The sequence below is a fragment of the Capra hircus genome, chromosome 24 (genome assembly GCF_001704415.2).
Source record: "Capra hircus breed San Clemente chromosome 24, ASM170441v1, whole genome shotgun sequence".
Lineage (NCBI taxonomy): Eukaryota > Metazoa > Chordata > Mammalia > Artiodactyla > Bovidae > Capra > Capra hircus.
Genome location: NC_030831.1, coordinates 33,628,193 through 33,654,568, shown reverse-complemented (window position 1 = coordinate 33,654,568; position 26,376 = coordinate 33,628,193). Strand labels below are relative to the sequence as shown.

The 26,376-nt window shown below is 49.9% G+C and overlaps 1 protein-coding gene across 1 annotated transcript in view; it reads left to right on the top strand.

The window, feature by feature from the left end:
• CABLES1 (Cdk5 and Abl enzyme substrate 1) overlaps positions 1-26,376 on the top strand; it is a 102,867-nt gene that overhangs the window by 74,563 nt on the left and 1,928 nt on the right. Inside the window, exons 5-9 of the mRNA XM_018039695.1 lie at positions 6,943-7,039; positions 9,179-9,335; positions 10,494-10,597; positions 22,615-22,721; positions 24,715-24,922. Of these exons, the coding sequence (XP_017895184.1) occupies positions 6,943-7,039; positions 9,179-9,335; positions 10,494-10,597; positions 22,615-22,721; positions 24,715-24,922 (673 nt within the window). The remainder of the gene's footprint in view (positions 1-6,942; positions 7,040-9,178; positions 9,336-10,493; positions 10,598-22,614; positions 22,722-24,714; positions 24,923-26,376) is intronic.

Sequence of the window (26,376 nt, the reverse complement as noted above, 5' to 3'; positions counted from 1 at the left end):
TACTGGCAGGTGGGTTCTTTACCACTAGCACCACCTGGGAAGCCCCTTGAATCATCTCTAGGTTACTTATAATACCTACTGCTGCTGCTAAGTCGCTTCAGTCGTGTCTGACTCTGTGCAACCCCAGAGACAGCAGCCCACCAGGCTCCCCTGTCCCTGGGATTCTCTAGGCAAGAACACTGGAGTGGGTTGCCATTTCCTTCTCCAATGCATGAAAGTGAAAAGTGAAAGTGAAGTTGCTCAGTCATGTCCGACTCTTCGTGACCCCATGGACTGCAGCCCACCAGGCTCCTCCGTCCATGGGATTTTCCAGGCAAGAGTACTGGAGTGGGGTGCTGTTGCCTTCTCCACTTATAATACCTAATAAAATGTAAATGCTACGTAAATAGTTGCCAGCACTCAGCAAATTCAAGTTTTGCTTTTTGGAACTTTTTGGGTTTTTTTCCCCAAATATTTTTGATCCAAGGTTGGTTGAATCCATGGATGCAAAACCTGGGGTATGGAGGGTTGACTGTATATGGTTTCAGCAACTCTTATAAGAGCACTTAGCTAAGGCACCTCGAGAAGTTTGTCAGCCTCTTTATAAAAGATGTGCTGTTTAAGATCCCAAAAGTCTCAATATGAACAAATTCAAAAGCTGTTAAAGAGATGACATTATTGACATAGATGAGATATGTTTCATTTTCCGTGCACACGTGGCTGTGTAAATGGATGTGTATACGTGGGCTCTCTTAATTCAGTCCCACCAAAACGGCAGTCCTGAAGTTAGTGACAACCTCTTCCTGAAAATGAGACAGAAAAAAATGAACAAGTGTGCCCTCGGCTGCCACCACGAAGCAGTCAGTTTTTCTAGAGCAGTTGTGATATTTATAGCCATGTCAGTGAAGTTTCTGAAATGTGAATATAGCCAATATTGGTGCAGCAGCTTCAGTCTGCAAGAAATATCTTCTTAGTTAATAGACATAATATAAACTCCCCTCTACAAAACTGACAGGAAATTCTGACTTAATTATCACTGGGCACCACCCTTCTCCTCTCCAGGATGCACGAAGGACCTGGAATGTTGTGGACTTGGGGAGCACCATTGCTCATTGTTCTTTGTGTGCTCTGGCATCACCGAAACCCCCGCTGCCATCCCCCCTCTCTGCACAACCCCTCAGGGCAAAAGGATGTGCCACTCTATGCCTTGCATAGGATGTGAATTTTTATCTCAGCCGGGAGCTCCGTTCCTGGGGTGCTGATGGGGTGCAGGGCATGGGTCCCCTGTGACCGTGGGCATCACAGTCCTCATTTCCTCCCCACTGAGGACAGACCTGCTGCACTGGCTCCATCCACAGGGTCCTGCCTCTCTTCCACTTACTCCGGGGCTCCTAACATGGACTCTTCTCTGAGCTGGGGCCTGGGTCAGAGACATCCCCGGAGACAATGGGCAGAAAGTGGCCAGGCCGCCTCGGGAAGGCCGACTTGCTAATCCCGTACAGTAGCCACACGTGGCTATTTAAGTTTTAACCAAAAGTAAGAACTCAGTTCTTCGGTCGACTGGTCACACTGCAGGCGCTCCATTGCCACGTGTGGCTCGTGCCTGCCCTGCGGGACGGCTCAGTCGGAGGACCATCCATCGCTGAGGGAGATTCTGTTGGACTGTAATGAGCAGTGTGTGTTTTCTCAGTAGTCGTCGAGGGTGGACACACTCTTCTCCTGTCTCACTTTCATTCTCAGCGTGCTGTAGTTATTTAGAGAGTAGAATGATACAGGTGAAGCGCCAGGGGTGGAAAGTGGTGGCTGTGGTATGCAGGGGGCACAGTAATCCTCCAGAGATGGGTTCCTGTGGTCAGGGGTGGTGGAGTTTTGCCCATAGAGCTCTCTCTTCCATGTGGTCCAAAGTGTCCATGAGGCACTTGGATAGGCTAAGAACCCCTGTTCCTTTAAATTTTTTAATAATTTTATTCATTTATTTATGGCTGTGCTGGGCCTTTGTTGGTGCTCACGGCTTCCTCTAGTTGCGGCGAGTGGGGGCCGCTCTCCGTTGTAATGCTTCTTTTTGCGGTGGCTTCTCCTTGTTGCGGAGTGCAGGCCCTAGGGCACCTGGGCTCAGTAGTTGTGGCTCGTGGGGTCCAGAGCACAGACTCTGAAGTTGTGGCACACAGGCTCAGTTGCCCCACAGCATGTGAAATCTTCCCGGACCAGCGATCGAACCTGTGTCCCCTACATTGGCAAGTGAAATCTTATCCGCTCTACCACCAGGGAAGTCCTCCCTGTTCCTTTTAAACCGGGCTTGGGGTTTATCTCATGGAGAGGAGTCTTGCATTTCATGTGCACTTAAAGTATAATTTTTGTTATGGCTCCATTTCTCACAAGAAGGGGAGTGTGTGGGAGCGTGGAGGGACTTTCCTGGTGGTTCAGTGGTTAAAACTTTGCCTTCCAATGCAGGGGACATGGGTTTGATCCCTGGTTGGGGAGCTAGGATCCCATGTACTACTAGGTGCTACCAAAATTTTTTTTTTTTAAAGAAGGGGAGTGTGGAGTAAAAGTGGCTGGTTTGGTTCTGCAAACTGGGATCTGTGCTTCCAGGATCAAGGGGCCAGTTGGCAAAGGCAGGGCTGCCCTGGGGAAGCACTGAGCCTGGGAGCAAACTGAGACAGATAGAAAGGGGCACAATGGAAAAACACCCACCATCGGTGCCATGTTTATGAACCAACAAGGAGTCAGTTGACCTCCGCTCAGCAAACACTTCTTTAAGCATCTTTACACATCAGATGCTAGGTAGACAGGATTGAGACATGGATTGAGACTCTGTTCCTGCCTACAGCCAGCTCTCCAGGTAGGAGCACTCTTTTTTTTTTTTTTTTTTAAACTTGACTCTCTTAAGTTTTTAAGATTTATTTTTAATTGAAGGATGATTGCTTTACAGTATGGTGTTGGTTTCTGCCAAACATCAACATGAATCAGCCGTAGATATGCATACGTCCCCTCCCTCTTGACTCTCCCTCCCATCTCCCTCCCCAACTCAACCCTCTAGGTTGTTACAGAGCCCGGGTTTAAGTTCCCTGAGTCACACAGCAAATTCTCATTGGCTGCCTATTTTACATATGGTAATATATGTTTCCTTGTTACTCTCTCCATCATCCCACCCTCTCCTTCCTCCCCACCCCCACCATCGTGTCCATGCATCTATTCTCTGTGTCTGTGTCCTGGAGCACTCTTAATAGGGACCTATTTGAATACCCCTTATTTCTTTTAATCTTCTCATCCCATAAAGATTTTTCCTGCTCTTGTATTAGTTTCAGTCCTAAGCAACATTCTCCATCCGGGTGAAGTGGAAACAAGGAGACAGTTGTCTAGGAGCTGGGAATTTGAGGCACATGCTTGCTGGGTTAGACTTTGGGAAAGCAGTAAGTCTGAGGAAGCGTGTTGTTGGTCCTTTAACAAAATACAGGTTCTGCTTCTTTGTGCCAGCTCGCCTGGTCTTCCACCACTGGGCCACTCCATCCTTTGCCACCGCAGCTATTTTTGCCTCTTGTTCTGGTGCTTGCTCTGAAGGCATTTCCCTTTTTAGGGCCTTTATGCAGTCATCATCTTCATCCTTAATTGCTTGAGGAAATCTTCTGAGAGTTGCCCCCGGTGGCTCACATAGGAGGCGAGGCAACCGTGCACATGCTCTCTGGGGAACCTGAGGTTCTCGTGGTCTTGCTGAGCCCCACTCTGCTCCAGCCCACCTGGTCCTTCCAGCTTTGGATTTGAGGTCAATAACTGGGAAGCAGGGCTCTCTGTTGGTGTCGCATGTTCCTAAGGTGATGTGACTTAAATCAGCCTGGCCCTCAGAGCCCTCAGTGCATGTGGTCCCTAGCAGAGGAGCCACCCAAGGTGGACTCAGACACCTCCCCAGAGCACTTCTATGACTCAGAATATGTGAGGGGCTTTCAATGGGCTTCCCTGGTGGTTCAGACAGTAAGGGATCTGCCTGCAGTGCAGGAGACCTGCGTTCCATCCCCAGATCAAGAAGATCCCCTGGAGAAGGGAATGGCTGGCTACCCACTTCAGTATTCTTGCCTGGAGAATTCCATGGACAGAGGAGCCTGGCAGGCTACAGTCCATGGGGTCGCAAAGATTCAGACATGACTGAGCAACTAAAACTCATTCTCAGTAGCAAGCTAATTGCAATTACTTTGTATGCAGTTTATCTGGTGTCTCAGATGGTAAAGAGTATGCCTGCAATGCAGGAGACCCAGGTTTGATCCCTGGGTCAGGAACATCCCCTGGAGAAGGAAATGGCAACCCACTCCAGTATTCCTGCCTGGGAAATCCCATGGACAGAGGAGCCTGATGGGCTACAGTCCATGGGGTTGCGAACACAACTGAGCAACTAACACTTTCACTTTACGGGATAATATGCACCTTCTGACTACGTGTGTACAATTCTCCTGTTCTGTACGGTCCTGAAGGGGTAAGTTTGATGTTTGGAAGTACTTGAAGTCATGTACCATCAAACCTGGTCAGTGGGGAGAGAGGTTAGGACACTGACTGAAGTGGTAAGTGTTCAAGATTAAAAATATACAGATAAAAGAATCGGAAAAAGAGTGGATATGTGTATATGTATAACTGATTTGCTTTGCTGTATAGCTGAAACTAATACAACATTGTAAATCAACTATACTCCAATAAAAAATTTTTTAAAGAAAAAATTTATATATATATGGTGGCTCAGATGGTGAAGAATCTGCCCGCAATGCAGGAGACCAAGGTTCGATCCCTGGATCGGGAAGATCCCCTGGAGAAGGAAATGGCAACCCACTCCAGTATTCTTGCCTAGAGAATTCCATGGGCAGAGGAGCCTGACGGGCTGTACTGTCTATGGGGTTGCAGAGTCGGACATCACTGAGCAACTAACACTAACATACATATATATATATACACTAATGTATATATGCATGCACACATATATACACATGCACTATATATGTAAGTATAAAGTTTGATGACTGGGATGGGTTGGTTGTTTTTTTCTTTCTGCATGATGTTAGTGTTGATTCCAAAAGGGGCTGCAGAGACCTTTTGATCTGGGCAGAACCATGGCCTCCCAAGGAGACTACCTTAGAAGGTGCAGTACTTCCCAGATGCAGGTCTTGGGTGTTTCTTTTAAAAACGGTCATCAATCAGATCGGATTAGGGTGCCAGTCCACGCCTGGAACGCCCATAGACAAGGATGATTGCTCAACAAAGTGAAAAGATACCTTTTTTTCCCTCCTAGAAGGTGGGAGGGACGGCCTCTTGTCTTTCTTCCCTATCACACATGGGCTCTCCTTCTCTCTTCCCGTGATTCCGTCACCTTTGGCCTGGAGAGCCTGGCCTTTACATGGTGTTTATTCTTGCTTAGGTTGTAGGAGACGTCTCAGAGTGTGGCGGTTCCCTCCGGGCCACAAGGCCCGAATGCTGCCAGCCTGGGGCGGCTTTGACTAACAAGGCTGCGTGTGGAGCCCAGCTGGAAGAGGGAGCTTCCAAACTCAGTTCCAATCCAAATCACCTGGGAGTATTTAAAACTCAAGCCAACCAGGTTACGCCCCATTCAACTGAATCAGAATGAACATCTGGGGACGGGGGCCAGACACCATACAGGCACACCTCGTTTTATTGTGCTTTACAGACACTGCTTTTTTCCCCCCCTTTTATGGATTGAAGGTTTGTGGCAGTCTGCATTGTCAGATGATGGTTAGCATTTGTTAGTATTTTTTAATTAAAGCTTGTACATTTTTTTTAAGACATCGTGCTATGCAAACTTCATAAAGTGCAAACATAACTTTTATATGCACTGGGAGACTGAACAATTTGTGTGACTCGCTTTGTTGCAATATTTGTGTTGTTGGAGTCATCTGGAACTGAACCTGCAGAATCTCTGAGATGTGCCTGTAGTTTGTCAAAGATCCCAGGCAATTCTAATACGCAGTGAAAGTCTGAGAGCTCCTGTAAGGAGGGATTAGCCTTGAAAATGTGAACAGTTACCCGTGAGCAGAGCCACAGCCAGACCCAGGAAAGAATGCTGCATGAAATGCTGCACCGGACACAAAACCAGTGTCTACAGCCCACTGTCAGCGGGGACCTTGGTGAGCCGGTTACTTGCTCTGAGCCTTGTTTTTCTCATCTGTAAAATGGGATAATAAGAGCAACACATGTCCAATAGGGTGATCTTAAAGAATGAAAAGGAAGATGTTTGGAAGTAAATTAGGACGTGCTTGCTGGTAGTAGGGGTAGTCATGTTAGTCGCTCAGTCGTGTCCGACTCTTTGCGATTCCACCGACTGTAGGCTACCAGGCTCCTCTCTCCTTGGGATTCTCCAGGCAAGAATGCTGGCGTGGACTGCCATTCCCTTCTGCAGAGGATCTTCCTGACCCAGGAATCGAACCTGGGGTCTCTTGCGTTGCAGGCAGATTCTTTACCATTTGAGCAACACAGGAGACCTTGCTGGTAGTACTGGACATTATTTTTTTATAGAGATAGTCATTGTCTGAGTGGCCCGGTAAGGTAGCTGGGGTGGCTGTTGTGGCATTGGTCCCTTCATTACTAGTAATAAAGCTGAGAACTGTTTAGGGTAAGAATTTCTTCCTCCTGTCTAATAAGGGAGTGGCAAGGAGAGGTGACCTCCTCTGGCTTCCTGTTAGCTGGCCATTTAAGAGCCGATGGCCTTGCTGATCGGGAAGGGACTTTGGTAATCCACTGGCTACTGAGCCTGACTCTCATCTTCAGGCTCTCTGTTCAGCTGAATTTCATTATATTAAAGTGGGTGGAACTACCAAGAAGCCCCGAAAGAGGGACAGAGAATCCTGTCAGGCACGGCGGGACCTCCTCCATCATTATTGTGAGAGTGACTCTGGTGTTCCGACAGTAAACATCTCCGTGGCTCCTTCGGATGCAGACAGAAGCATCTTTATCCTTGGCTTGTCCCTGCAGGGATTTGAAGCTGGACGGAGGGAGACAATCAGCGGGAGCCGTGAGCCTGAAGGAGATCATCGGCCTGGAAGGTGTGGAGCTGGGTGCTGACGGGAAGGTAAGACCGCCTGGCTCCCAGACCTCCGGCTTATGCGACAGACACCACAAGGGTCAGGAAGCAGAGGCTGTGATGGACCACAAACCACCCTTGGGCTGGAAAACCTGACGTGAGGCACAACCTGGGTGTGTGAGTGATGCCAGTCCAGAAGGAAGAGTTAGTCGCTCAGTCGTGTCCTACTTTTTGCAACCCCCATGGACTGTAGCCCACCAGTCTCCTCTGTCCAGGCGATTCTCCAGGCCAGAATACTAGAGTGGATTGCCATGCTCTTCTCCAGGGTATCTTCCTGACTCAGGAATCGAACCCAGGTCTCCCGCATTGCAGGCAGATTCTTTACCGTCTGAGCCACCAGGGAAGCCCCCTATCCAGGTGTGCAGATGGGTTAAATGGCAGCCCAGCTGTTTCTCCATGAATGCCCATCCTGGCTAGTCCAGTCACCCACTCTTGTTCTAAGAACCCCCAGTGGATGCCTGAAACCTTGGGTAGGGCAGAACCCTATATATGCTATGTTTTGCCTTATATATGGGCTTCCCTAGTGGCTCAGATGGTAAAGTGTCTGCCTGCAATGTGGGAGGCCCGGGTTCGATTCCTGGGTCAGGAAGATCCCCTGGAGAAGGAAATGGCAACCCACTCCAGCACTCTTGCCTGGAAAATCCCATGGATGGAGGAGCCTGATAGGCTACAGTCCATGGGGTTGCAGAGTCAGACACGACTGAGCGATGTTTTGCCTTATACATACATACCGCTAATAAAGTTTACTTTTTAAATTAGGCACACTAAGAGACTATCCGAATTGTACTTTGTCACTGCTTTGTGCTTTGGGGCCATTAGTAAGTAAAATAATGCTTGAGCACGAGGCCTGTGATACCATGATAATTGATCTGATAACCGAGATGGCTGCTCTGTGACTAGAGGGTGGGATCGCCGGACAAAGGGATGGTTCATGTCCTGGGCGGGACGGCGCTAGACTTCATCATACTGCTCTGACTGACTCACAATTTAAAGCTGAGGAATTACTTCTAGAATTTTCCATGTAGTTTTTTTGGGCCATGAGTAACAAACTGTGAGTGAGGGGAAACTGCTTTCTCTTGCATACACACACCCGCATGTGCCTGGATGAGGTGGCGGGCAGTTTGAACAAGCATTAACTGTGGTGAGTAGCAATCCCACTACTAGACAGTGTTTAGGGGCTTTCCAGGCTTCCTCAGTGGCTGAGTGGTAAAGAGTCCGCCTGTAATGAAGGAAACGTGAGTTCGATCCCTGGGTCGGGAAGATCCCCTAGAGGAGGGCATGGCAACCCACTCCAGTCTTCTTGCCTGGAGAATCCCATGGACAGAGGAGCCTGAGGGGCTACAGTCTATTGGGTCGCAAAGAGTCAGACACCACTGAAACGACTTAACACACACGTGCGCGATGCACCCGACTGGCGTCATGAGCCACGTCTCTGCCAAGCAGGTGAAAAGAAAAACACGTGTTGCAGCTTCATTCCTGAAGACTGAGTGTTCACAGGGGAAGGAATGAGGATAGAGTGAGATGAACACCTTAGATGCAGCATCTGCCAGGGGAACGGGGGAGGGCAGAGCCCTTATCAGAGACTCTTGAGGCCTGATCTTCTGGAATTCTACCCGTGGTGAATTAAACAAAGCATTGCAGCATATGCCTTCTGAGTTAGAAAACCTCCCAGCAGCTTCAGAGATGGTCCCTTGCTATCAGACACATGACTATCTCTGCCCCATAACATGAATATTATCATGAGTGGGGTAAATGAAAACTAGGATGGCCTCAAGTCAGTCTAGTTTAGGTTTTGGCACAAACACGTGCAAAAACAAATTTCATTTTTCAGATCTTGGATTTTAGAATTGCCCAGCTATGAGACTGTGGACCTAAACTTGGCGTGGCAATGCAGCTTGGTCAGAATGCAAACCTCACATTCAGTTCAGTTCAGTCATTCATGTCCGACTCTTTGTGACCTCATAGACTGCAGCACGCCAGGCTTCTCTGTCCATCACCAACTCCTGGAGCTTGCTGAAACTCATGTCCATCAAGTCAGTGATGCCATCCATCCAACCATCTCATCCTCTGTTGCCCCCTTCACTGCCGTGGGTTAATCACTGACCTGTTTTTGTCTTCATCTTTTAGACTGTTTCTTACACCCAGTTTCTGTTGCCCACGAATGCCTTCGGAACACGGAGAAACACCTTAGACTCCACGTCCTCCTTCTCCCAGCTCCGTACCCTGAGCCATCGCAGCCTCTCCATCGGCCGGGCAAGCAGCACCCAGGGGAGTCTCGACACGGGTAAGCTGGGATCTGGCTGCAAGAGGTGCCTCAGTGGACAGCATGCATTGGGTCTCCTTGTGTGCATGGGTGGATGGGCCTCTCTAATGAGAAGCCTTGGTCACCAGCCCCTAAGCTTCCATGAGGAAACATGCCCAGACCACCTTGCAGAGAGGCCTGGCTCCCTGGCTTCTTTCTGCCTCTTAGCTCCTCATCCCTCTGCTTACCTGCTTCTTACCTACATTCTCCTAGTGCTCAAGTTTGACCTTTCAGGCCTTTCCTGGTGGTCCAGTGGCTAAGACTCTGCTCTCCCAACGCAGGGTACCCAGGTTTGATCCTTGGTCAGGGAACTAGATCCCACATGCTGCAGCTTAAAGATCCTATAAGTCGCAACTAAGACCTAGTGTGGCCAAATAAATGTTTTATGTTGGCCCTTTTTCAAATAATTGGACCATAAATGAACAGTCAGGTGTGAAAACTCCCTTAGTGACTCTCACAGCAGGTGAGCTTACTCAGCCACTGACAGAAGACTCCAGCTTCTCCTGTACAAGCCTCTGTGGGAATTGACATGGAGAAAAATGCTTTATGAGGCAGGATTCTTTGCACTCTCAGAGAAATTCCAGGTGAACGTGAAGTTCCTCAGGCCCATCCAGGTGCTGTTCGGCCTCCTCCAGTCACTGACTGCTGTTTGCACTGGTATCTGCTCTGGTTTGCATGCATTCAGACCCCCAGAGCCTGCCCAGAATTATTCACACTGAGCGTACTTCTCACACGTGATAACTTGAGGCTCATTCGATCTGTAGGTTTAGAAAATGAGCCTTTTCCGGGCCTTGTTTTGCAGTCTGTGAGTGTTCACAGCAACATTCATGCTTATGAGGTTTTGTGCTCTGCCAGGTCAGGGAGATTAATATATAATTTTTTTTTTAATGGAAAAAATGTCAGAATGTGAAGTGTTTGACGAACTCCTTTGCCCAGGGCAGGGAGGGGTGGTGGGCACACGGGTGGGACACACTTCATTGGCATGCGGAGACATCTACTGATGGTCAGAGCGAGCAATGTGACTGGGCTCAGAAACCTGAAACCAGCCTTCCTACCGTCGAACTTTGTACCAGGCACTCACCCAGCCACTTCTGCTTTGGGAGGTCAGGTTCCTAATTATCATTTTGCGTTGATCCTCAGGTAGTGACCTGGGAGACTTTATGGACTATGACCCGAATCTTCTGGATGACCCCCAGTGGCCTTGCGGCAAGCACAAGCGAGTTCTCATCTTCCCTTCATACATGGTGAGTGGTGGTGGAGGGATGGTCAGGGAGCTGGCCCCCTCAGCCTCCTGGGGAACTCGGAGGTGCCATGCTGTTCCTGTGGATGGTGGTTCTTCCTGGGGTTGGGGCTTTCAAACACTGCTCCACGTGGTTCTTCTCAATGACCCACCCCCACCCCCACTTGCCCGGGAGGGTCACTCAGGGAAGGACCAGCACATGCATCATATCCAGGATTCTTCTGGCCACCAGGCCCAGGTACACCCCTTTAGAGGGTGTGAGACGGCTGAGTGGCCTGTGTGTGTGAACACTGCCGGCTCAGGGTAGATCTGCACCTCTGAGGTTGTACATCCATGGACCCCAATGGGTAGGGGACGACCAGCCCCGCCCATCACTGGCAGCGCTGAGTTCAAGTTCAGCTCGCTGGGGTTCCTTGGTGACCGTAGGCCACTGTCCGCGCTCTGAGCAAACATTTGGCACCAGGCTCCGGATGACAGAATCATCTCCTGGGAAAGTGAAAGCAGGACAATGTGGGTGTTAAATGCAAAACCTTTCCTTGCTGTTTTTGTTTCACGGGCTCTTCCTGTTTTTCCCTTTGGGTGATTCGCTTTCTGCTCTTGGCTGACCACCGTTTCCCACCACTGTGGCTGCTGGGTCTCCAGACACCCGTGGGGCCTGACGGGGTCCCGTGTGCTTTCAAGTGGGCAGACTTTCCCTGACTCAGAGGTGGGCAGAGCCCAGGGTATTGCAGGAGGAGGGCAGCTGGGCTTTGTGGGAACCTTCGCCCATGCCAGGCCTGCCATGTGTGCCTCCAAGTAAAAAGCACAGACTCAGGATACCCCCACCACCCCCTGCCAGGCAGCTCTGGTTCCCTTCTCCCCCCGAGCCCAGCCTGATGTCAGAAGCCCTGGCCCCAGGAGTGGGCAGAGGATCCTTCCTCTGTTCTAGGCTGTTATGTCTGCAGAGGCCAGAGTCAGACCCAGCCCATGCACTCACTGCTAAGCTTATCGTTAGCAGCGGAAGCCCCCACCCCCACCTCCACCCCCCAGCCTGTCCATCTGGCCAGTATCTGGCAAGTAGCTGATGTCAGAAAAGCACCAGACAGAACTCAAGCCCGCATTGATACTTTCAACATAGATCCTCTTGTATTAATAATTTGGCAAATAGCTCAGAGATCATTCTAAAATGCTGCACAGAGCCAGGATGAATTGCCAAAGGCATCTTGTTTAAAATTGCCCCCGCTACTCTCTCCCATCCTTACTCTCCAACTCTTAACACAAAAGGCAAAACCAGGGCCATGTATGATTATTTTTTCCCTATGACCTATTGGCTCAGATGGTAAAGAAACTGCATGCAAGAGACCCAGGTTCCATGAGTTGGGAAGATCCCTGGAGAAAGAAATGGCAACCCACTCCAGTATTCTGGCCTGGAGAATTCCATGGACTGTATAGTCCATGGGGTTACAAACAGTAGGACATGACTGAATGACTTCCACTCCTTTTATAGGTCTGGGCTTCCCTGGTGGCTCAGATAAGAATCTGCCTGCAGTGCAGGAGACCTGGGTTTAATTTCTGGGTCAGGAAGATCCCCTGGAGAAGGAAATAGCAGCCCACTCCAGTATTCTTGCCTGGAGATTCCCATGGACAAAGGAGCCTAGTGGGCTACAGAACATGGGGTCCCAAAGAGTTGATCACAACTGAGCGAATTTTACTTTTATAGGTCGGTGTCTGGCCAGTGTGGTTCTGATTTTTTGTTTTTCTTTCAGTGATTTAATTGTGAGCTTCGAGGTTCTGGGCTACAGTCTATGCGGGCACACCTGTGCACACAGATCATTTCCCCTCTCCTGGACAGTGTGTTAGATGACCTGCCAGGTCAGCATATATTAATATGTCCTACCCTCGTTTTAGGATCCCAAGTGGGTCATTTTTCAGTTCACCACGTTGAATCCGTAGCCTGTGCTTCCTGTAACCGTCCATTTTTTTAAGGGAATGAAATTGCTCGTGAGCTGCACTTGTCTGGTCAGCTTCATAAGACCTATATGTCTTTCTGATCTGGCCACAGATATTGATAATATCTTTAATAAAATATGGCACATCTACTTTGCAGCCCTGACGTGCATGTGGACGGTTGTAAAGAACCTCAGCCTGGCTCCCGAGAGAATGCTCTCTAGTAGACATGGATTCTAGGTCAATTTTTACATTGAACTTGCAGGAGAAGAAGTGGGGTGAGGAGGGGCAGGGGTTGGATTTTGGTTTGCTCGCTTTATTTTGTGTGTTGGGTAACAGGTATAGAATGTGTCCATTCGACCAGTACTGTGAGGCCCTACTGTGTGCCAGGCCAGGTGCTACCTTCTACGGCAGAGGAAAAACCAGCCACCTCCCCACATGGTCCTCGATCTTAGAGTGAGTGAGTGGAGGAGTCAGCAAGTCACTGTAGTGAGGAGGGGGAGGAGAGAATCACCTTAGAAAAGTGTTGGGAACTGACTGACAGGGTGGGTCAGGACTTGGATGTAGGTTTCTAGGAAGGCTGCCCTGAGGAAGTGGATCGAAAGTGAACGCTGAGATGAGAGAAGGCGCCGGCCTGCTGGGCCTCGGGAAGGAGGCCCCTCGTGCCAGAGCCTGAGGTGTGTGAGAGGTTGACCTTGTGTCAAATGGGTATTTTGAGCAGTGACAGTTGCCACCATTAGCACACACATGCACACCCACAGGCGCACACTCGGGGAAGTCCATAAACTATCCTGACAAGGTTACTCCACTAACTTGACCCCATGCACAGAGAGCTGCGCTTGTTAATAGGCGTCAACTCCCAAGGTGGATGGTGGCGCTAGAGGTAAAGAACCCGCCTGCCAGTGCAGGAGACATGAGAGCTGCAGACTCGATCTCTGAGTCTGGAAGATCCCTGGAGGAGGAAACGGCAACCCACTCCGGTATTCTTGCCCAGAGAATCCCATGGAGAGAGGAGCCTGGAGGGCTGCAGTCCACGGGGTCACAAACAGTCAGATGTGGCTGAAGCAGCTGAGCACACCCGCACCAAGGTGGACAGGTCACCTGATCCAGGCTGCTGAGGGTGTGGGGCACCTGTCTGTAGGTGGGCGGGAAGAACTGACACAGCCTGAAGCGTTCCTGATGCCAGGAGACCCCTCGTGATTGGCAGGGCGCCCCCTGCAGGCAGACATAAGTGCTGTGGGCCCAGCCCCTCTGACCCCCTGCCTGGCTCCCAGCTGTGGAGTTTGGGCAAGTCCCTCACAGGCTGACCGTCTGAGCAACACCTCCCACCTCCCTAAATATCAGCCTCCAAGGCCTCTGAGGTCCTGCCACCCTAGGCCTGTCCCGGCTAGACTTCCAGCGAAGTTGAAGTTTAGTCAGCCCAGCAGAGGCCCAGGTTTAGGAACCAGGGACTGTTCCGGGTTTGGGGGTGATCCTATACATGTGGAATTTCAGGGTCTGAGGTGTTGGTGTGGCCTCTACAGAATCAAGCCACCTTTAAATCCTGCAGCAGTCATTGTTTTTCTCTTTTCATTTTAAGATATAATTTTAATCAAATGTATCCATTGAAAGTGTATAGTTCCATGAATTTTCCATCCTCCACTCTGACCACATCTGTCCAATTAGAAAGTTCCCTCGGGATTTCCCTGGTGGTCCAGTGGTTAAGACTCCGTGCTTCCAATGCAGGGAACATGGGTTCAACTCCAGGTCAGGGAACTAAGATCCAGCTATGCAGTGTGCCCAAAAAATGTTTTAAATTTTAATCAATTTAATTAAAAAAAGTTATCTCCTTTCCATCCTGTTCTGCATCATGCCGGCTCCCAGCAAAGACAACTGCCATTCTGACTTCTGTCACCAAAGTTGGTTTTGCCTCTGCTGGGACTTCATAGGATCAGAATTGTGCCCTATCAATATGTGCTTTTTAAAAAATCTGTCTTCATTCGCACAACTTAATATCTGTAAGATTCACTCATGTTGCATGAATCAGCAGTTTGTTTTTCTTAATTGCTGAGTAGGGTTTCATTGTCTGGATAGACCGTCACTTATCTATCCATTCTGCTTTTGGTGGACAGTTTTATTATTTACATTTAGGGATGTTATGAATCTTGCTGATATGAACATTCCCATACAAGCCTTTCTGTGGACATACATTTTCATTTCTCTTGGGTAAACACCTGGGAGTGGGCTTTCTGAGTCATGTCTACCAACCAGGGTGTAGTTGAAGGTTCACATTTGTTCTCCATAGACGATAAAAAGGCCACTCATCACCACCAATGGGATATCCCTCAAAATGGAAGGGTTCCAGAGTTGAACGTTCCCTGAGGCTGAGAAAGAAGGCTGTTATTTACAAAGTTTAAGACGAACCCTTTGAAGCCAGCCTTGCATTCCTAGTTAGAGTTGTATTTTTTAACTTTGATCCAAGCAAGTCACTCCCAGTACTTGCCTCTGTGAAAGGGCAAAGAAGTTTGAACCAAAAAAAAAAAAAAAATTCCTGGGACAGGTACGGAAATCAGATTGCAGCTGTCCCTGGGTTTTGGCCTTAAAGTTTCTAGAAGGTGATGCCAGAACATGAAAATCTGTTGAAGGAGAATAGTTATGTGTACATGATGGCTGAGTCCATTTGTCCTCACCTGAAACCTACCACAATATTTTTATTTGGCTATACTCCAATATAAAATAAGTTTGTTTTTAAAAAAAAGCAAGCAAGCAAGCCTGTCGAGTCTGCTGGCTACAAGCAGGTTCCTGTAGGGCCTGAGCTTCGTGGTGGTTTCTCAGTGAGGAGAGGGAGGGCCAGAGCCCTCCACCCTGGCTCTCCAAACTGGTGCTTCCTGCCCTGTGTGCCTCCTGGCTTGTAATTTACGTTTCACTTGACAGCGGTTATTTATCATTAGAACCTGGCAGCCAAGTTGGTAGTGGGCTTCTTTTTTTTTTTTTTTCCTCTTTATGGGTGTGGAGAGCAATTCAGAAAGAAAGTGAGTGAAAGAGCTGACTGAGATAAAGCCAAAAAACTAAAGTTCTGTGAATGGACGTCTGGATCCTTCTCTCTCAGAAAGGTAGCTCTCACGAACTGGTTTGACATCAGAAAGAATGCCGACACAACCTTTAAGATCCCTGTAGGTATTTACATCTCAGGGGCTTCCCAGGTGGCAGTAGTGGTAAACAACCTGCCTGCCAATGTGGGAGATGCAAGAGATGCGGGTTTGATTCTTGAATCGGGAAGATCTCCTGGAGGAGGAAATGGAAACCCACTCCAGTATGTCTGTCTGGAGAATCCCATGGACAGAGGGGCCTGGCAGGCTACAGTCCATGGGGTCGCAGAGTTGGACACGACTGAGTGACTTGGCATATTTACATCTCAAGAGGACATCCCTTGGCTTGACCTCTGTGGTAAAGTGCCTGTTCTTTGAGATACTTAATATTACATTCTAAAGACTCCCAGAAAAGCCCCTCCTCCCATTTCAGCATCTCCTCAGGTTTATGGGAATATATCTTAGAACTTAATTTTTCAGGACAGTGTGAGATGCTGAGCAGGAGGGAATAGAAAGCAATAAAAGGCAGATTAACCCAGCCTTCCGTGAGATTGGATTCTGCTTTCCCTCCTTATTTCTTTTTCATTGAAAGCTGTCTGGGTGATGTGGGCACTTACTTACCTGTCTGCAGGTGGATTTACTGAGAAGCTAAAGCAGTTTTGAGTCCAAGGGCCCCTCCCTTGCAAGGCTCTTTCCAGGCCCCCAGGTTTCAGAGTGTCTGGAGCTTATCTAATTTGGGGGAGACCCTTTCTAAGGAAAGTAATTCAGCGTCACCAACACACCATTGCTAGGCCTCTCAAGATTGAAAGGGGCCTGGGAGCTTCCCTGCCAGTCACTTGCATAGACATGGAGCAGTGGGACTTTGAGGACTGCTGGCTTTTGGTGTAAGTGTTAAAATGCCTTATTGTGTCATGGTGGGTTTTGTTTCCCACTTTGGGTTTGGGGTTTTCTTTTTTTTTGGTAAGAGCTTTATTTGCTTTTTTTGCTCTTGCTTTGCTCAGCTGCTCAATCATGTTCAACTTTTTGTGACCCCCATGGACTGTAGCCCGCCAGGTTCCTCTGTCCATGAGATTCTCCAGGCAAGAATACTGGAGTGGGTTACCAGGTGATCTTCCCGACCCAGGGATCAAACTCGAGTCTCCTGTGTCTCCTGCATTGGCAGGTGGATTCATTACCACTGAGTCACCTGAGAAGCCCCAGAGCTTTATTAGTTATATAGTAATTCACGTATTGTACAACTCACTTCTTTAAAGTGTGCAATTCAGTGGTTTTTAGTATATTCACAAAAGTGTGCAACTATCACCACAGTCAATTTCAGAACATTTTCATCATCCCCCTAAAGAGCCCCCCGTAGCCTTAACCAGCCGCCCCCATCCTCTAAGCCCCAGGCAACCACTAACGTACTTTCTGTTTCCATAGACTTGCCTATGGTGGATGTTTCATGAAAATGGAAGCATGCACTACGTGATGGTTCGCCTCTGTCCTCTTTCACTTATGCTTTCAAGGGTTATCTCTGTGGCAGCATGCATCAGTCTTGTGGTTTGGGTTGTTTTTAATCTGTTTTTTCTTGTAAAACTAATGTGAAACGTTGTTTTAGGTTTTGCCCAAGGTGTTGTAGCATCTGCTCCGTTCCTCTGTATTTGTGTCAGGTTTTCGATGATCACACTATGAATTTGACCATGGCACTGCACACACGGGCAGCAGCGCGTGCTCTGACCACCATCGTAAGAAGCGAGTGTTTAGAAGTACATCCAAATGCAAGCTGGCTGGGTGTGACCTCGGGGGCCACATCAGCCAGTGTCAGTGCGTGATTCCATCTTCATGAAATATCCACCATAGGCAAGTCTATGGAGGCAGAAAGTACGTTGGTGGTTGCCTGGGATTTAGAGGGTGGAGACAGGACTCTAGAAGTTTCTGTGGCACCCCGTGAATGCCTGTCACACATCTGAGACTGCGGACATGCTTTGCACGCCTGTCCACCCCACGTGATGGTGTAATTCTGACAAAGGCAGCTTTCCCTGTGTGGCTCTCCTCGAAGCAACGCATTTCATTTCAGTGAAAGAACCCGAAGAGCTGCTCACCTTCAGGGGACAGGACAGAGGTTAGATCCAGGATCCTGTGTTTGGAATCGGTGGGTAGAAATAGCAACAAATGCAGCCCCAGGCCGTGTTGTCCGTGCACTCATTCCTGAAGTTTCTTTGTGACTTGCTTTCCTCTCCCTTCGTGGCGCAGTGGTGGAGAACCTGCCTCCCGATGCAGGAGATGTGGGTTTGGTCCCTGGGTCAGGGAAGATCCACTGGAGGAGGAAATGGTAACCCCCTCTATTAGTTTTGCCTGGAGAATACCATGGACAAAGGAGCCTGATGGGCTACAGTCCACGGAGTCACAGAGAGTCAGACGGGACTGAGCACAGAGCACACAGCACAGGGAAGAGGCGTAAACAACAGCCGGGAGGCCCGGCTGTGTGTGGTTTCAGAGATGTCATGCAGGGCTGGGGCTCCGCTTTCCTTAGCGAGCATGTCGCATCTGTTTTCTGATTCCCAGTTGGGCTCGGAGCCCCGTGGACGGCAGGTGAGTGCCGTGGAGGCCGTGGCTCTAGGTGGCGAAGGAGTTGCACCCATCACTGCCTGTATCCTCTGGGTCACAGGCCCTGGAAAGCGAGATTCAGGGTGAAGGGGTGGCTGCACAGCTCCCCAGGCTCCCCGTGCCTTCTGGGTGACAGGCAGCCCTGTGGCTGGAACCTGGCTCCTTAGGAGTGTTCCTGCCCCTGGGGGCTCCTCTGACCCAAAGGCGAGCGCTAGCAGAGTCAACTGCAAGCTCACGTCTGTTCAGAGCTGCCCTAAGAATTCCCAGGGAGATGTGAGGCCTGGAAGTGCAGGCAGAAGGAAGGAGAACCCTACCCGGCCCCGGGTCGAAGCACCTTTTCTGTTGTTTCTCTGGGAATCAGACCAGCAACCTGTTAGCTCCAAGCCCCTCATTCCAGCACTGCTACTGGGGCACACGTGCCCTCCTTGACATGCTCCTGCGGCCTCGCTTTCCCCCCTGCTTGCCCCCTACCCCCACCCCGAGAGGCCTTCACCTTGGGGCATCGTGGCAGCTGCTGTGGGCCAGAACTGGGCCCACGTTCAGCTCCTCCGTGGAGGCTCCCTCCCTTCTCTCAAGATGAGTCAAGCCTTTGTTTCTAAATAAAGCAAAGTCGTCTCGGCATCTCAGGTAGATGTGGTAGACCCTTCCAGCTGGATCACTAGGTTGTCGCCTTACCGCCATTTCCTGTTATCTCAGAAGGAGTGCAGGCATCAGCCCCCAGGCTGGCCTCCCTAACTCTGCCATTGTCCCCGACAGGGCAGGCCCAGCATTGCTCCTTTCTAAATTGCATCCCCCTGGACCTTCTGCATTTTGGATGGTCTCCTCCTCCCAGCTGACCTCCTTTCTTCTTTCTGCATCTGTGCACATACAGCGTCCCTGCAGCCAGGCAGCCGCGAGAAAGCACATGGAAGCCATCTCAACCCTCCTCTGCAAATTGTGGGCGCCAAGGATGGAGCTGCCTATCCCTCACATAGCCTGCCTGGCCCAGCTGTTGGCTATTGCTGGGGCCACAAGGACGCCTGCACTTGGCCAATCCCCTGGCCAGAAATTTGGTGGCACTGAATGCAGTGGTCACCCACTCTGTCCGAGGCCAGGAGGGGCCCACACCCCATTTACTAGCACTTTGATTCCTAGGAACGCACATGCAGTGGCAAAACCTAGACAGTGTGAGTCTTCATAAACCATGCAATTAAAGGGAGAGGGGGCTTGCAACAAAGCATGGGCCTCCTGGTTAATTCATTCTCTCTTGAGCCTTGGGCTTCGCAGGTGGTGCTAGTGGTCAAGAGCTCGCTACCAATGCAGGAAACATAAGGGACAAGGGTTAGATCCCTGGATCGGATTGGGAAGATCTCCTGAAGAAGGCAATGGCAATCCACTCCAGTATTCTTGCCTGGAAAATTCCATGGACAGAGGAGCCTGGTGGGCTACAGTCCATGGGGTCACAAAGTTGGACATGACTGAGCATGTGCACACACACACACACACACACACACACACCCCATATACACACAAGCCAGAACAAGTGAGTGGCTGGGGTCGCCCTGCGACTCAGCCTTGAGTACTGCCCCCTTGGCTCACCCCCCATCACTGGGAAGAGGACAGCTGTCTCTTGGGAGGGGGAGGGAATGTGGGGAGGTCAGCCTCTAGAGGATGTCGTAGGCTCCCTCAAGACACACGGGACCATAGCTTCTATGTTCCCAGAAAGTGTTCCCTCGAGGGAACCAGGGCTGAGGACAGCGAGGCCTGTCGTCCTCTGAAATCTGACTGCAGGGTCTTCCTAGGCTCTGAGCAAGTCTTCCCATACTTGGCGCCTGGCCAGTCTGGAACTGTGGCCCACAGGCACACTGTGTGTGCAGGGTCCTGTCTGGGCAAGGGCCTGGGAGCAGACTGTCACTTTGGGGGCCGCCCACACAGCCACCGTGATTGCATGCCCCGAGCACCTGATCGTGAGCAGCCTGCACAGCTGGTGCCTGCAACCGTCAACGTAAAGCACGTGACAGAGAAGCCAGAAGAAGCAGCAGGCACAGGGAGCTGAAACCGCCTGAACTAGTGCCCAGACGTCGAGTGGCTGGAAACCTCCCCCAGAAGGCATCAGAGAAGGCCACCTCTGCAACTCCGGGTGGCCAAAGCCGGAATTCAGAATTCTGCCACCGAGAAAATGAATTTGAGGGCTTGATCATGTGCAGCCCTCGCTGGGGGCCAAGTGCTGAGCCAAGGGCCTCGTAGCATCAACTCACTGGCCTTCCCTCTACCCTCCTCTCAAGCATCCAGCATGGAAACAAATATACATTTCCACTCATCCTGCCGCCACGAAAACTAAGCCCCTAGCTCTGTACCCCCAAGAGCTCGAATGAGGCTGCATGTAAAAATAAAAGACATCTCCTGTGAGGTCCAGGCTTGGGATGGCCTGAGCCCTCCTGGCCCCACCTTCAAGGCTGCAAGCTGGGCTGGGTTGTTGCTGTTCACTGGGTTGTTTTAAAGCTAGGGCTGGTCAGGAAGTGGCGTGGGAGGTCCCCAGGGCTGTGGTGAAGAGATGACATTAGCGCCTTTAGGGGAAACAGCTCTGCTGTTATCCCATGTCCCCACAAAGATGTCCTGTTACAATTGAGGTAAATGCCATCAACGAAGACAGTGTCTGCTGGTTCAGTTATGAAGTGCAGCATCCACCCAAGCTAGTTTAAGAAGAAAGGCATTTTTTACAGGGTACTAAACAGCCTGTCGTCACCGGGGAGGCTGATGAAACAGCCTGAATTGGGATTTCAGGAATGATCCCCAAACTGTACTGCAGAACCAGGTCCCCAGGGGAATGTGCACCGGCCATCAGCTCTAGGCATGACAGCCCTGCCGCCACCACGGTCAGGACGCTGCCACTGCTCCCAGCTCCGGATCCATGCTGCCCGGCTGTGGTCCACACCCATGCTCCCAGCTCCGGATCCATGCTGCCCGGCTGTGGTCCACACCCATGCTCCCAGCTCCGGATCCATGCTGCCCGGCTGTGGTCCACACCCATGCTCCCAGCTCCGGATCCATGCTGCCCGGCTGTGGTCCACACCCACAGAATGGAAACTGGGACTCCAGGGCTTCTGCCATCACTCCTCTTGGCAGCAGAAAGAACAGAAGCCCAGCCTCTGCTTCCACTCTGTTTTCTGACACCAGTGCATCACCCCAGAGGAGCTGGAATTGTGTGTGGAATCCTAGCTGCAAAGAAATCGGGAAGGACAGCGCGGCGTCTGGAAGGGGACTGGCTATCCAAGCCATAGTGTATAGCAAAGGGGGATGACTGGGATTTAGGCAAGTCCACCCAGGGACTTAGGGAAGATGATCCTGCAGAAATAACATTGCAGGCGAGGCAAAGGAGTATCTGATTTGCATAAAAACCACCTGGGCAAGATCACAGTGCTGAGAGCAAGGCCCTGTCCTTAGACACTGACTCAGTGGAACAGGAGCACAGCCCAGTTGGCTCGATAAAATTCTCCAGTGTGCTTTAGATACATTGGGTTCTCTTTGTTTGATCTTTGAGAGAAACCTGTGAAGCAGCCCGACAGGTATTGTTATCTTGTGTAGCAAAGAGGAGGGTGAGGCTCAGGTTAAGCCACTTTTTGCAAGTTGCCTGACTCGCTGGACATGGAGCCTCCAGCCTCTGCCCCCAACCCTTTCCACCTTCAGCCGCCTGGAGCTGCTCCCGGCTGCCACTAACCACTACTCTTTCAGTCTGATTCAGAACAGGAAAGCAGTGCGCCCTTCTTCAGTGGGGACAAGCCTGGTCACCTCTCTGACCCTCTGTTTCCTCCTCCATAAGGTTAGGGTGGCTGGAAGGCACTTGCAAATTTTTCTTTCAGCAGTGGGAGGCTTCTTTCAAGAGAAGTGTTGTGCTGAGACTTCCCTGGCAGTTCAAGTGATTAAAACTCCACGCTTCCACTGCAGGGGGCCCAATTTCTATCCCTGAACAGGGAACTAGTATCCCACACACCAAAAAAAGGTGGAAAGAAGCATTGCATGTATCTACATGTAAGACAGAAAACAGCAGAGCTGCTGTGATTGCCACTGGGTGAGATCCAGTCATCTCTCATCCCTCCTCCAGCCCCTGGAATATCCTCACTGGGGACTCACCCAGCTTTGGCACCCAACGAAAGATGGAGCTTCTTTTCTCGAACCTGCTGACATCATCACAAACCTCGTGACTGTCTGCCAGGCACTGACTGTGGTGGCCAGGGCTGCTAAATGTCACCGGGTCCTGCTGATGACTGGACTTTCGTTTCCATCCACCTGCAGGGGTCCTGCCCTGACGGGCTCCTGCATCCGGCAGAGCCCTCAAGATGGCTCTAGCCTGGGTTCCCCGTTGCTGGTGGTGGGGGTGTTAGAAGTTGGGTGTGACTTGCATGTGATTATGACCCATGACCCATATTTTAAGGAGTGACTTGTGTGGCCCGATCTGTTTCAGACCACAGTGATTGACTACGTGAAGCCCTCCGATCTCAAGAAGGACATGAACGAGACCTTCAAGGAGAAGTTCCCTCACATTAAGTTAACACTCAGCAAAATTCGGAGGTAGGTGAGGACGGAAAATCCCATGGACAGAGGAGCCTGGCCGGCTACAGTCCAGAGGGTCGCAAAGAGTCGGACACAGCCAAGCACACACACACTGGGGCTGGGCCCCCACCTGAACTTCCCCCCAGGCCCTTCCCCCAGCACATCCTGAGCTCTTGCTTTGTATGCCGGCTCTTCTGTTGTTCTGGGGAAGTGAAACAGGTCATGCTCAGCTCTAACTAAAGAGGCTCGTCCAATGCTGGCTGACCAGCGCCCGGAAGTGTGAGAGCCGAGGGAGGCTGGACACGAGCTAAGGATCTGGGCGTGGGAGAGGAGGTTGCTCATGAAGGAATCATTTCATACTATCTGTGGCTCACAGTTCAGTACGATTTATGTTATGGAAAACTCAGAATAGGAAACGTTCGGTCCCCTGCTTCCTTAAATGCAGGCAAAACAGAAAAGAGCTGCCATTATAGGGTTTGAGATAACTCTACCCACAGTCGTCCGCCCAGAAGTGACAGCCAATCCCTATCTGTAAGCCATCAGCCAAACGGCCAAAGCAAAATCAGGCCCCAGTTTCCCCTGCAGAGGATTGGATCAGCCTTGCGGTGACCCACATCTGCCAGTCTTGCTGGCCTGGAGAGAAGCTGACCTGTGTTGTGGTGACTGTGTGCCAGGACAGCAAGATGTCAGGGTGTGTGTGTGTGTGGTAGGTCGTGGAGGCTAAACTGTACACAAATACAGTGTTGGAACATGCGCCAACAACGTACGTGTGAGCACGTATCCCAGTACTGATTTGACTCTGGCATGTTCCGAGCCAAGAAGTGAGAAAAATAAACTATTCATACTTGGTCTGCTGGCCAGGCAACTCTTATAAGAAGATTGGTTGCTGCACTCTTTTTTAAAATTTTTATTCATTTTTAATTTTGGCTACCTCTTGAGAAGAGCCAACTCATTGGAAAAGACCCTGATGCTGGGAAAGAAGGGGGCAACAGAGGATGAGGTGGTTGGATGGCATGACCAACTCCATGGACATGAGTTTGAGCAAGTTCCAGGAGATGGTGAAGGACAGGGAAGCCTGGCATGCTGCAATCTGTGGGGTCGCAAAGATCGGACATGACTGAGAAGAACAAGAACATGAACTGAACAAGAACAAATTAGAGGATAATTGCTTTACAATCTTGTGTTGGTTTCTGCCATACATCAGTATGAATCACTCATAAGTATATATATGTCCCTTGTCGGCTCCCTCCCCTGGTTGCTGCACTCTAGTTGAACCCCTCTTCTGCCTTAGTTAGTGGCCATAAGTGATCTTCAGCAGAGCTGATACCAAGTACCTAATTTATCTCAGTGACTATCTCTCTGGAATGACCTTTGTTTCCTCCTGTCACTGTGAACAGCTCTATTCCATTTCCAGACCATCAGCCGTCCACTTGAGTTCACCATGGTCCTGAACCGACATGGTCTATACAGGCTGACCAACAGAGAAGGGTTCAAAGTCCCAGTGACTTAAGTCTGTTTTTATTGTTCAGCCACTAAGTCCTGTCCGACTCCTTGCAACCCCATGGACTGCAGCACACCAGGCTTCCCTGGTCCTTCACTATCTCCTAGTTTGCTCAAACTCATGTTCATTGAGTCAATGATGCCATCCAATCATCCCATTCTCTGTCACCCCCTTTTCCTCTTGCCATCAATCTTTCCCAGCATCAGGGTCTTTTCCAATGAGTTGGCTCTTTGCATCAAGTGGCCAAAGTAGTGGAGCTTCAGCCTCAGCATCAGTCCTTCCAATGAATATACAGGGTTGATTTTCTTTAGGATTGACTGGTTTGATCTCTTAGGTGTGTTGCCCACATATAACATAAATCTTGCTTATAGAGATCGATTCCTATTCCACATCACCCTTTTGAGATTGAGAAACAGAAGATGCTTTCAGGACAGGATAGTCTTTTTCTTTGCAGTCCTCTGAAACTCCACATTCTAACAAGACTCTTCCCTCTTTCCCGCCTTTCTGTAGCCTGAAACGAGAGATGCGGAAGCTCGCCCAGGAGGACTGTGGCCTCGAGGAGCCCACGGTGGCCATGGCCTTTGTCTACTTTGAGAAGCTCGCCCTCAAGGGAAAGCTGAACAAACAGAACCGGAAGCTTTGTGCCGGCGCCTGTGTGCTCTTAGCGGCCAAAATCGGAAGTGACCTCAAAAAGCATGAAGTCAAGCATTTAATTGACGTAAGTGGCCTGAGTCCTGATTGGCTGGAGTGGGAGCACATGCTCCAGGCCAGTATTGGTCTCTCAGAAAAGCCTGACTGGTGACCCTGCCTGGGAGAATTCTGATCTTTAGTACCAGCTGAGGGACCAGGACCGTGAGGTTGGCCCTTCTGCAGCAAAAGTCAGACCCCACATCTTGGGCTGTCCTAGAACAGAGAGATGGGTGGGTCCCTTTGACAAGACTGAAGATCCCTAGTATTGAGTCTGGCCATAAAAATCCGTATTCAGGCACTGAGAGGGGTGAGCTTATTCTCAAAAGCCACAGAAGCCACTGTGATGGCCAGGGGTCTTGTGGGCATTGTGACCAACAGTGTCCATCAGTCACATTGGCTTAGCACACCTTGGCCTCCTGTAACCTCGGCCACCTTTTTGGGGAAGGGCGTGGGCTTGATTGAGTGATAATATCTTTTTTTTTTTTTTTTTTTTGGGTATAGTTGATCTAAAATGGTGTGTTTCAGGGGTACAGCGAAGTGAATCAGTTATACATATTCATAGTTTGTGCGTGTGTGCACGCTAAGTCACTTTAGTCATGTCTGACTCTTTGCAGCCCTGTGGACTGTAGCCCACCAGGCTCCCCTGTCCATGGGATTTTCCAGGCAAGAGTACTGGAGTGGGTGGCCATTTTGTCCTCCGGGGATCTTCCCGACCCAGGGATCGAACCTGCGTCACTTATGTCTTCTGCATTGGCAGGCAGGTTCTTTACCACTAGCACCACCTAAGAAGCCCCCGCATATACATAGTATCCACTCTTTTTCTAGACTCTTTTTCCATATAGGCCATTACAGAAGTATTGAGCAGAGTTCCCTGTGCTGTACAGTAGGTCCTTGTAATTTATCTGAGTTATATGTAGTAGTGTGTATATGGCAGGCGAAATCTCCCACTGTATGACTCCCTTCCTTTCTCCCCCGGTAATTATAGGTTTGTTTTCTACACCTGTGACTCTGTTTCTGTTTTGTACATAATGTGCATTTTGTACAAATGAGCCTTACCGTTGCTTTTAGATTCCACGTACAAGCAATATCATATGTTGCTTGTCTTTCTCTGTCTGACTTCATTCAATAAGATAATCTCTAGCTCCACCCATGTTGCTGCAAATGGCATTATTTCCTTCTTTTTATGGCTGGGTAATATTCCTTCTTTATCCATTCCTCTGCTGATGGACATTTAGGTTGCTTCCATGTCTTAGCTATTGTAAATAGCACTGCAATGAACACTGGTATGCAGGTATCTTTTTGAATGATGATTTCCTCTGGGTATATGCCCAGGAATGGGATTGCTGGGTCTAATGGTAGCTCTGTTTTTAGTTTTTTAACGAACCTCCGTTCTGTTCACCATAGTGGTTGTACCAGTTTACATTCCCACCAAAAATGTAGGAGTGTTCCCTTTTCTCCACACTCTCTCCAGCATTTATTGTT